We start from the raw sequence: 11,971 nt of genomic DNA, 5'->3' as shown, positions 1-11,971 counted from the left end.
GTCACCCAGCAAGAATACTGGCTTTCCTCAGACTATCAAAAATCACGCTTTCACGAAAAGGGTATTATACAGCGCTCTTCGGCTCATAACTTTCAGCCTAATGTAGGTCATATCATTACTCCGTTTGATTCATATTCGTCTAAACTGACATCTGATTCAATATGTCTCTCTGGCCTGTAAGTGCGAGCCTTTTCCTGACAATTCTCGGGTATGCTGTTCTGATGATCATGGGTCTCTTGCTTGTAGCTTTTCTCGTGTTTTCAGCGCTAGTGCTCCGTGTGGAACGTCGGTTCAAAGGCTTCCCAGGTCCCAAGAGGAAGAGGTGAAGTACAGTCATTGCTCAATCTTCACTCGATCACAACTGCATATTCCTATTCCAACCCAATGCGTGAGATATATATTACCATTATGCATACATAGAAGCCTTTGGATTTTGCTGTAGGGATGCGTATTGTGTTAATGTGTGTTCGTGTCCGAAATTGGGAATGCATGAACAGGCTCGTAGCTACGTATGACAACACGAAGACGGCGATTTTGGCTTGGCCCATTCTCATTACATCTAGAGTTTACGGCAAAGACCAACATGTAGTTTATTGTATGGATGTGAATTCTTGTTGCTGCTGTTGTTGTTGTATAGTCTGAGAGTGAAAGTGGGAGGAATATAATGTAGGAAGGCTACAGAAGACTAGATGTCTTGCCATGTACAAATAATCAGAGACAACTCTTGAATGTTTTACCATGTTGAACAGCGGAGTGCATGCTTGCCTGCATGGCATCGACAATGGACATTAACATTTTGTTTTCTTCGTCAGCGTATATATTCGGTTAGCAACGATAATGGCCTGGTAAACTCGTAACCTCCGATCCTGATGACAGTAACATGTACAATGATATGGGCCACTTCCAGTAAGAGGAAATGATATGGAGATGTCACTCGTTTTCTCCTTATGTTTCTTCATTTAGTTCTTAATGTTTACATGTATAATGACTTTATTTTCATCCTCGAGTTTTCGTTTGTAAAATACATTCTTACTCATTCGTATTTCCTTCCTGATTAACACCATGTTCACTGAATCTCTTGATTTGTCTTTCGTTTACCTCTCTTTCCCGTCAGCTTTGTATTTGGAAACATCATCGATCTTGTTTCAGGGAAGGAGAAACTGTCATTATGTAACGGCCAGAACATACACCTGTTGTGAGTGAACCTAGTCCTGTGATATACTTTTAACAGCATGCCAATGTCCAAATGATATAAAAAGGAATATAGAGAGTCAGAAGTAGCACAAGGAAAGCGTATCAAAGTCTATGTATGCCAGGGGTGCAGTTCTAATGATAATGTTGTAATTGACGAGGTTCGGCAGTTTTAAACGTGCATACATTGCAGACGGAGGGCTTGTGGTCTTCATCATGAGTTCACAGTAATAATTGTAACTAAAGTATACGTCCGAATTGCTGTAAGGCTGGCGTATGCGAGTAGAGTCTTCACTGTTTGTCATTTTACATTAAATCGTATCTGAAAACTAACGGTCCGTTTGTTGTTAGACACCATAAGGTTGTAAGATCACATGTATATGATTATATATATATATATACAGTGCGAGAAGATAAGAGCATTCATGATCGGGACCCCTTCTCTCTCTCTCTCTCTCTCTCTCTCTATATATATATATATATATATATATATATAATGAATTATTACGTAAGCCCTGTAGAAATTGTATTTGAAACATCTGATGTACTGTTTTGATTATGGATGAAAGTATGTGTCACTTCCAATACTTTGTAATATCCTAGCTGTAGAGCGCTGTAATGGAGAAAACGTGCTGTCGAAAATAATTGAACTTATCAAGGAATTCACTTTATTTAGGAATAATATACAGTCATGTGCATTTACTTATATACTGGACAGCAAAAGAAAGTACCCACTTCTGTCAAAGGCTGCAAACAAAAATTCACCACCTAGAAGTAAACAATTTTTGTACACAGGTATGCTGCAATATTCATTAGTAATCACATACCCAATAGCAAGTGATTATCTTTATTACAAAGAAAAAAAATGACATGCACAGCAAATTGGTCACTAAATCAAAAGTCACAAAATGTAACAGAATGAGCCTTACAAGCCTAATAAGACGTGGCTTAATTTTCCTGATGGAAGCTTGCTTAGACCAGCGTACAGTAAAGTCCAGTCTAAAGAGCTAACTGATTTTATTATGAGAATTAGCATAATCAGGAAGGATAGCATCTCTAAATACAGAATACACTCATTAACATCATTTTGACGAAACAGGTGTTCACTTTGACATATTGGTTGTTTAAAAATGTTATCCATTCAGTGGCCATTTTTGCATGGTGGAAAGTGCTGTTGTGTGGGACTTTTGATTAAATGACCAAGATGCTGTACATGTCAAGTTCTTCTTTGTTATGAAGACATCCACTTGCTTATGTGCATGTGATAAATAAGGGGCATTGTAGCACACCTGTGTACAAAAATTGTATATTTCTAGGGGGTGAATTTTTTGTGCGGCCTTTGACAGAAGTGGGTACTTTCTCTTGCTGTCCAGTGTATTTTCTCACTTGAGTCCTTCGAGGTAGTTCCCTCATTTTTGTATTCAATACAATCAACCAACGTTGCAAACAGAAGTTACTCATGGAAAGATAACTCTTCGTATTTTTGTTGTTTTGCGATACAGGGTTCAAACCCATGGACCTGTCTTCTGGGTGCGATTTCTTTGGATGCCGCATGTCTTGGCATGCTCGAAGGATATTGTGAAGGCAAGATTGAGAGTGACTGCAATTCAAAATCAGACTCTTGAAAACAGAAGAATAAGTACTTTTGAAAAATCTAAAAAAAAAAACACAAAAAAAAAACAAGAATCACTTGCAAAGATGATCTTTTGCCACTGATATGTCTTAAATAATGATGTCGGTTTATTTCTTTTTAACACGCAAACGGTGTTCCGCTATGATATTTTTGATGTTTAAAGATGACTCCTTTGAATTTACAGATCTCCTGCTTCAACTTGTATTATCATATTCATAAGTAAGACAATTCGTTACTGATTGCTAGAAATAACAGTCTGTAACATGTAGCACAAACGTTGGACATCAGGTTCTAATGAGCGTCATTGCAGTGGATTTGTTGGTGTTGTGTTGTTCTTGTTGATACTTGATCTTCTTGTAATATTCATCGTTCTCAATAGATAACGCTAAATAGGCAGGACGAGTTTGGATTGCGCTGATGTATGCACCTGTTAATATATAAACAACAACAACAACAACAACCTATATGAGGTATCGCAGTCTCCTGACGCCGAGAGAAGATTCGTCTCCTCGATTATCTATATGAAGCATTCAGAACGTAATTACATAACCTGTACTTTAGATGGGCAACAGGAGATGATCTCTCTTTTTTTTTTATTATGATGATGTATGTAATGTGCGATATGAAACAATTACTTGGCATTCAAGCAGTCTTGATACCGTACGATGTTATCTCTTCAATGTTACGTACATGTGTATCAGTGTATGTGTGTGTGTGTTTCACTTTGATTTCTTTCGCAGCAACTGTTTGAAGAACTTTACATAATGATGATAAAAATAACACCCTTCTCTCTCTACCGCTTCCGATAGGAACTCCTACTCGACAGTCACCATACTAAGCCGTTTGAGATATACAAGGCTTTCCAGAAATTGTTTGGAACACGCTTCATGGGACATGGACTGGTGTCTGAAATCGACCATGAAAAGTGGTTTCACAGAAGAGCCATCATAAATCCAGCGTTCAGGCGCAAGTGAGTATGAGGAGAAATAACAGCATACCTTCTTTTTTTTTCTACGAATATCAAACATGGCATGGAATACAGAAGACGACCTGATGGAGTAGGAACGATTTTATGAGGGGAATGCATAGAACAAGCTCTGCTTTTTAGCTTCCTCTCCATTTTCAACATTCTCAACATAGTAAATATACAAAGGAGGGATGACTTGACGAAGGAGGGATGGCTTGACAAAGGAGGGATGGCTTGACGAAGGAGGGATGACTTGACGAAGGAGGGTTGACTTGACGAAGGAGGGATGGCTTGACAAAGGAGGGATGGCTTGACGAAGGAGGGATGACTTGACGAAGGAGGGATGACTTGACAAAGGAGGGATGGCTTGACAAAGGAGGGATGGCTTGACAAAGGAGGGATGGCTTGACGAAGGAGGGATGGCTTGACAAAGGAGGGATGACTTGACAAAGGAGGGATGGCTTGACGAAGGAGGGATGGCTTGACAAAGGAGGGATGACTTGACGAAGGAGGGATGACTTGACAAAGGAGGGATGGCTTGACAAAGGAGGGATGGCTTGACAAAGGAGGGATGGCTTGACGAAGGAGGGATGGCTTGACAAAGGAGGGATGACTTGACAAAGGAGGGATGGATTGACAAAGGAGGGATGGCTTGACAAAGGAGGGATGGCTTGACGAAGGAGGGATGACTTGACGAAGGAGGGATGGCTTGACAAAGGAGGGATGGCTTGACAAAGGAGGGATGGCTTGACGAAGGAGGGATGGCTTGACAAAGGAGGGATGACTTGACAAAGGAGGGATGGATTGACAAAGGAGGGATGGCTTGACAAAGGAGGGATGGCTTGACAAAGGAGGGATGACTTGACGAAGGAGGGATGGCTTGACGAAGGAGGGATGGATTGACAAAGGAGGGATGGATTGACAAAGGAGGGATGACTTGACGAAGGAGGGATGACTTGACAAAGGAGGGATGGCTTGACAAAGGAGGGATGGCTTGACGAAGGAGGGATGGCTTGACAAAGGAGGGATGACTTGACAAAGGAGGGATGGATTGACAAAGGAGGGATGGCTTGACAAAGGAGGGATGGCTTGACAAAGGAGGGATGACTTGACGAAGGAGGGATGGCTTGACGAAGGAGGGATGGATTGACAAAGGAGGGATGGATTGACAAAGGAGGGATGACTTGACAAAGGAGGGATGGATTGACAAAGGAGGGATGGCTTGACAAAGGAGGGATGGCTTGACAAAGGAGGGATGACTTGACAAAGGAGGGATGACTTGACAAAGGAGGGATGGATTGACAAAGGAGGGATGGCTTGACAAAGGAGGGATGGCTTGACAAAGGAGGGATGACTTGACGAAGGAGGGATGGCTTGACGAAGGAGGGATGGATTGACAAAGGAGGGATGGATTGACAAAGGAGGGATGACTTGACGAAGGAGGGATGACTTGACAAAGGAGGGATGGCTTGACAAAGGAGGGATGGCTTGACGAAGGAGGGATGGCTTGACAAAGGAGGGATGACTTGACAAAGGAGGGATGGATTGACAAAGGAGGGATGGCTTGACAAAGGAGGGATGGCTTGACGAAGGAGGGATGACTTGACGAAGGAGGGATGGCTTGACAAAGGAGGGATGGCTTGACAAAGGAGGGATGGCTTGACGAAGGAGGGATGGCTTGACAAAGGAGGGATGACTTGACAAAGGAGGGATGGATTGACAAAGGAGGGATGGCTTGACAAAGGAGGGATGGCTTGACAAAGGAGGGATGACTTGACGAAGGAGGGATGGCTTGACGAAGGAGGGATGGATTGACAAAGGAGGGATGGCTTGACAAAGGAGGGATGGCTTGACGAAGGAGGGATGGCTTGACGAAGGAGGGATGGCTTGACAAAGGAGGGATGACTTGACGAAGGAGGGATGACTTGACAAAGGAGGGATGACTTGACGAAGGAGGGATGACGTGACGGAAGAGGGGTGACGTGACGGAAGAGGGATGACGTGACGGAGGAGAGAGGAATAACTATAATATTGCCTAATTCGCTTTAAATTAACGCCAGGACTTAATTTCAGTCAATGCATATTTCAGCCATCATGTCAACTGGAATGTGATTTTAACGAAATAGAGCATTGCAGTTTGGCGAAAAATTAAAAAAAAAATAACGAAAAGTTGGCATGACCCTCGACACTCCATAGTCAGATAGGTTCATATCGACTCTCTCAGGTGGGTTAGATCATTGATCCCTGGATACTATCCGTCAAACTACAGCAAGAGATAGACCACTATAACAGGCGAATTTACGAGCAAACCGATAATTGTAGTTTCTTACAACTGCAACAATATCAGTCAGTACATATCCCATTTTGTTCAGATGTGTATTATTCAATCAAACGAGACCCACGTATACCTACAGGCTTTACTTTCCACCAGGTATCTGATCGGAATGATGGAGCAATTCAACGATAGTGCCGATGTACTGTGTCAAAAACTACTGGAGAGGGCAGACGGTAAGACAGAAGTCGCTATGCTGGACGAACTCAACAACGTAACGCTTGACGTCATCGCCAAGGTAGGGTGGAGATTCAAATGGAGTCGAGACATGAGTTTGTATACATACTGAGTAACTTCTGCTCCTCTTGCATCTTAATCTTTCTTTTTCACTATATTGAAATTGAATTATGGTTGTTTCATAATGTTTCCTTACTGTTGTTTCTTCATGTTTGTTTCTTCATGTTGTTTCATGTTGTTTCTTCATGTTTGCTGTGACATGCTCAAACACATTGCATTCTTAAAGCGATATTTTAGATTTCATGTTGTTAACTTGTAAGAATGGTGGATGATTTTTACTAACATTTTGCAAAGCAAAAATTCAGATCGACTATTGATGTACTTTGCATTCCCTCTTACAGGTTGGCTTCAGCCTCAACACGAATGCAATAACTGATCCAGATTGTCCCTTTCCCTCAGCAATTACAACTGTGCTTCACGGCATGCAACAACTCTTCGACAGTCCTTTTGTGGATGTAAGTAGTTTCTGTTCATATCATTGATTATAGTCAAATTGTGTAGACCATCCAGACACTCTTGACATCGTTCCTGTTTCCGTTATTTCACTTATATCATTTATGATTTAGTATGACGTGAGGAGCAAAGCACGTAATCTCCGTAAGAGAGTCATATCCTGCATCAATCTGGTGCGGGAAACGGGGATGAAGTGCGTAGAGGAACGCATGAGTGCCCGCAAGCAGGGAGAGCGAGTACCCATGGATATTCTCACTATGATCCTGACGGCTTCAAATGACCTGACGTCGAGTGAAGACTTCAAAATGGAAAATCTGCTGGATGAATTCGTCACTCTCTTCATCGCAGGTGCGTATTGAATCATATTTTATAAAACTACGTGGCTCAGATAATCAAAAGTCTTTATGATTAATTTACACAATGGGTAATATTATTTGGTCTTTGCTTTGATGTGGTTGCTTCCCATATGAATTGTTATTATTTTATCTCTTCCATTCACATTTTAGGTCAAGAGACTACAAGCAATCTTCTTGCCTTCACCATACAGCAGCTCGGGAGGCATCCAAATATTGCTAAGAAGTAAGGTTCATCTGACTGTGACTTGAACTTTTGAAACTATTTCAATATGCAAAACATTTTTTCCTGTCATAGCCGTTCAACGGTTAAGGCATTCTGTATTAAAACCAAATTCAAGTGGATTGAACGACAAGACTCTTTCACACTAACTTGTGTACACATTTTACAGGACGATATGAATTTCCTTGCGCACCGTATTGGTGACAGAATTCGCAAGCGTTTGTTCTTTCGATTCCCCCACTTTTTAATTATACAAATGTATGTGTTTATGCGGGGGGGGGGGTAGGCACACTTTTTGTTATAATAATTATTTTGGAGTGTAAAGCCCAAAGGTTACTGATAAGTGCCATACATCTCTCATCATTATTCATATGCAGGCTGCGTGCAGAAGTAGACGATGTGCTTGGACAGAAACCCACTGTACAATACGACGATTTGGCCAAATTAGAGTATATGATGAAGGTAGGTTATGAAATCCAGAACTTATGAAATCATTATTATTGAAAACGATATCATTGAGAGAGTACAAGGTAACATTAGTGAAAAAAGAAACACATTGCAGAATACAATGGCGTGGGCAAGTGCATATACGTATATATATATATATATATATATATATATATATATATGATATGATCATACGGTACTAGCATATGATTATATATATATATATATATATATATATACATATGTATATAGAATTATATATATATATATATATATATATATATATATATATATATATATATATGATTATATATATATGATGGGATTATGATTATATATGTATATGATTATATCCAGATCTATGGCTAAATAGATTTGTTCACAAATCAAATCAAGCTCTGATGAAATATTGAACGGTATGGTATACAGGAATGGAAGGTAGCATCAAATGTCAAATTTTAGATAACCATGAATAAGACTTAATAAACTGAAATTAAGTTGATTAAAGGGAAATAATGGTTTTGTTATACTGAATTCAGCAAATGTGCTGAAGATGTTTTACTGCAACATCAGGCGGCGGACATGGGTAGAGACAAATTCGATTTGGGGTGTGTGTGTGTTCAAAGAGCACACCATATTATCAGGGTATATACTTCAAATGCAAACATTCAGGTTCTCAAGGAGACACTTCGACTATACCCACCTGTTGGAGGTACCACTAGAAAGACCGCTCGTCCCATTCAATACAAACACTTCACCATCCCCACCGGCACCAGCGTCTCAGTAAGTTTGGTCTCTTCTTGTCGTTATTGTCGATGTTGTTGCACAACTTTTGATATCGCAAGGCCAGACATGCATTTGGTGGATTTCCAAGAATTTCGTTGATCGTAATGATTTTGTTTTGTCTGTTTTATTCTATTTGCATGTACCTATATCACGTATGGTATTGTAACTAGATGTGATATACGAAATGTGTATACATGCATATCCATACACTGTACGCTGTTCCATTTAAATATACAATGATGTATGTATATATTCGTCTTATTTACATAAGATGTATAAGGGTGTGTGTGTGTGTGTGTGTGTGTACAATATTCGCATATCGTCACCCCCCCCCCAAAAAAAAAATGCACATACACTATCTGTTTGATAATGCAAGACGGACAATTTTTTTTTTTTTTTTTTTTTTGCTTTGGTATAGGTTCTGTCGAGTGTCATGTCACGAATGGAGGAGTATTTCGACGATCCCCTGCTCTTCAATCCTGAACGTTTTGATACATCGGACGAGGAAGGAATGTAAGTACTCGGTGTCCTGTTTGAAACGGCGGGTGGTTTTACATCCTCTTCTGATAGCTTTGGCAAATAAAGGTATATCATAGTGGAATATAATAATCATGATCTACGAAGAACTTTTCAAGACCTCATGAACAATGTTCTTGTCAGGGGACCATTATAAATACGTGAGGTATGTATTTCCTCATTTTCGGAAAAAAGAAAATCGAAAAAGAGGAGTAAACTTCTCCAATAGCCTGTAAGTGTGATGGAAACTGGCATATTTATGAAATTGGGAGTGTTGATACATCCGACTTAGCAAGGTATGGAGAGGAAACCTGTCTTAGCTGTGTAAAGATTTTCATAAAGGCCACTCCTATCGCTTATCACTGATTTATTCCCACTGGACCAATCCCCCTATACAATAAGGTATTCTATTCACAGGAATGCTACCACTACGATGGAGAGGTGTGTTCACATACATAAATACAAGCTGTTGCACACAATATTATTTGTATTGTAATCTTAGAAAAAAAGAAGAATCTGTCTAAAGCTGTGATGTTCATGTTTTTCATTTATGTCCTGTACAGGCGACGACGCATGTACGCGTACTTCCCATTTTCTCTGGGTCAGCGTTCTTGCATTGGTCAACAGTTTGCTCTCGTAAGTCACAATTTGGTGTGCTGTATAGGTCACAAGTTCACACCAATGCCACCTGCTTTCCATATTGTTAAAATTATTGTCATAGACTCTCGGAAAAAGTACGAGAGTAGATAAATGTGCATTGCAAGCTTTTCCCAATATCACCCTATTGTATACATTGTATATTTAGTGTCACCCGTGGTGAACTTTACTTTGTAAACAGGTTTGAAATTAGCTATGAAGGTATTGCTGTCATTTTCCTTCATACTGTGCATATCGAGTATGGGCAACAACAATAATGACAAAAAGTTTTTATTTTAGGTCAGATCACGGTTATTTATGATTTTTGGAATTCCCTGAATAACGATAGTAGAATTGATCCTTCGATGTACGCGATTAAAAAGAATTTGACGTGTTTCTTTTCTTTCTTGTACAATCTTATGATGCCACAGATGCCACAGAATCGAATTAGCCTGTAGACCTATTATTGTTCTCCAGCAAAATCTACATTTCCCTATTATTTCATTGCTACTATTGCTCGAGTGCAGCTATCACCGCTCTTGTCTAGTCTTTGTCTCTCTTTAGTTCATTTCTCTATTTTCCTATCCCCTTTCACGTTGCACTTTCTGGGCATACTTCCGAAGGTATAAGCTGTCTCCGTTGGATCTACTTTTCTCTTCTGTAGTCTAATTTGTTATATCAGTCTTTTCTTCAGTGGGGTTACGAACTTTTTTTTGGTGCTGATCTTTGTTCTCACACTTAGAAAAATAGGTCCAACCTTATGTACGGGTGCAACTTTGTACCTTTCTGATCTGAAAGGTGCAAAGTTGCACCCGGAAAGGTGCTCCCAGTGTGAGACTGTTAAAGGTGTAAGGTTGAACCTATTTTTCTTAGACTGCAGAGGGGTCCACATTTTACAAGCATCGTCCTTTCAGTGGGCCCATCCATCATTTTTCGTACATTACAAAGTGTTCACTTTGATGATAAATTACAATGTTGCGCTAAAGTGTTTCGCTGCATGTTATGTTCATCCTGTATATGAATCGTCTGCATTATTTTGTTACAAAAGGAGTATGTTTTGTCCAACACTGAATCTAAAATTTTAATTGAATTGAACTGAATATACCAATTAAGGTCAAAGATAGCATAGTTTATACTGCTTTTATAGTCCTTGCTTAGCCCAGAATTATGAAGCCGAATAGAAGAGAGAGTCCGCAGAACCTTGCAGACATTGGTGAACAGATAGCTGACAGAAATTGGCAAGAAACGGGTCACAAGCCATCATCTTCTGCACACATCTCAGTACGGAGAAGTTATGATAGCCAGGATTAGAGAGAGTGGGAGTTCCACTTCTTACTACAATTCTGGAGAGACTATGGTGATAACAACATGTTGGTACAAGCTATCATCAAAAGATTTAAGGCCTCTCCGAGTTCATGCGTTGCGCGTTTACCCAATCACAATGTTTCTTTTAACTTTCTATATCAGATCGAAGCACGCGTCCTCCTCAGTAAACTGCTTCAGAGGTTTGAGTTCCGCCTAGAGCAGGGACAGAGGACTACCATCATAGACCAGCTCACCTCCAAGCCTTTGGACAAGTGTAAGAATTACGTCACCGTAAGGGCCTGATGAAAGACCAGCTCTGATTGGCCTGTAAGACATATACACTGAAGGTAAAGCGAGCCTACTGTACAGCTGAATGTGGCTTCTTGCTTGTAAACCAAAAGTGTGAAGGATCTATGCAGGTTATTATGTACTCCTATTAACAGGTTAGTTAACTCTGCATCTGTGTCAGCTATTAAAGAAACCATGCAATTAGTTTCACGATGATTCGGAGCATTCAATCTATTTGACTTTGCGTGGCAACGTTCGAAAACGTGATGCCAAATCTGACATACTTAACTTTAAGAGTGGCCTTGCTGGAATATTTGTACATGTGCGTAGTACCAAGATGTTAATGAAATTTATCACGTACACTGTAGATGTTTGGATGATAGTCAACTTTGATTTCATTGATAGTATATAAACCACTGCGATTGGTATCATTATGATAAAGATAGTTATGGAAATAAACAATGAAAGCTGAAGGCTTGATGTAAAGTGATCCTTCGGACTGATAACTCGACACCACAAAGAAGAGAAGAAAAATATGAAAAGGTTACTATCTCTACAAGGTCTCTACTGTAGAGAAGCGCGATACAATGTACAACGAATTTAG

General features: G+C 40.0%; 1 protein-coding gene across 1 annotated transcript; it reads left to right on the top strand.

Moving 5' to 3' along the window:
* Positions 1 to 11,488, top strand: LOC140234059 (cholesterol 24-hydroxylase-like). The gene is made up of 13 exons (XM_072314139.1): positions 1 to 322; positions 1,115 to 1,195; positions 2,694 to 2,775; positions 3,634 to 3,794; positions 6,223 to 6,361; positions 6,702 to 6,815; positions 6,927 to 7,161; positions 7,320 to 7,392; positions 7,767 to 7,851; positions 8,509 to 8,619; positions 9,041 to 9,135; positions 9,702 to 9,774; positions 11,242 to 11,488. Exons 1-13 carry the CDS (start codon positions 162 to 164, stop codon positions 11,380 to 11,382), a joined length of 1,551 nt encoding a protein of 516 aa, XP_072170240.1. The 5' UTR covers positions 1 to 161; the 3' UTR covers positions 11,383 to 11,488.
* Positions 11,489 to 11,971: the final 483 nt, after the last annotated feature.

The sequence above is a fragment of the Diadema setosum genome, chromosome 10 (assembly GCF_964275005.1).
Source record: "Diadema setosum chromosome 10, eeDiaSeto1, whole genome shotgun sequence".
Classification (NCBI taxonomy): Eukaryota; Metazoa; Echinodermata; class Echinoidea; order Diadematoida; family Diadematidae; genus Diadema; species Diadema setosum.
The sequence above is the reverse complement of the archived record's forward strand: the minus strand, read 5'-3'. Positions and strand labels throughout refer to the sequence as shown.

What these genes read in the sequence shown, in the direction of transcription:
- LOC140234059 (XM_072314139.1), top strand. Translation starts at nt 162, where the DNA reads ATGTCTCTCTGGCCTGTAAGTGCGAGCCTTTTCCTGACAATTCTCGGG. An exon ending in GCTCGAAGGATATTGTGAAG is followed by an intron (nt 2,776 to 3,633) that starts GCAAGATTGAGA and finishes CGCTTCCGATAG; the next exon opens with GAACTCCTACTCGACAGTCA. An exon ending in TTGGTCAACAGTTTGCTCTC is followed by an intron (nt 9,775 to 11,241) that starts GTAAGTCACAAT and finishes TTTCTATATCAG; the next exon opens with ATCGAAGCACGCGTCCTCCT.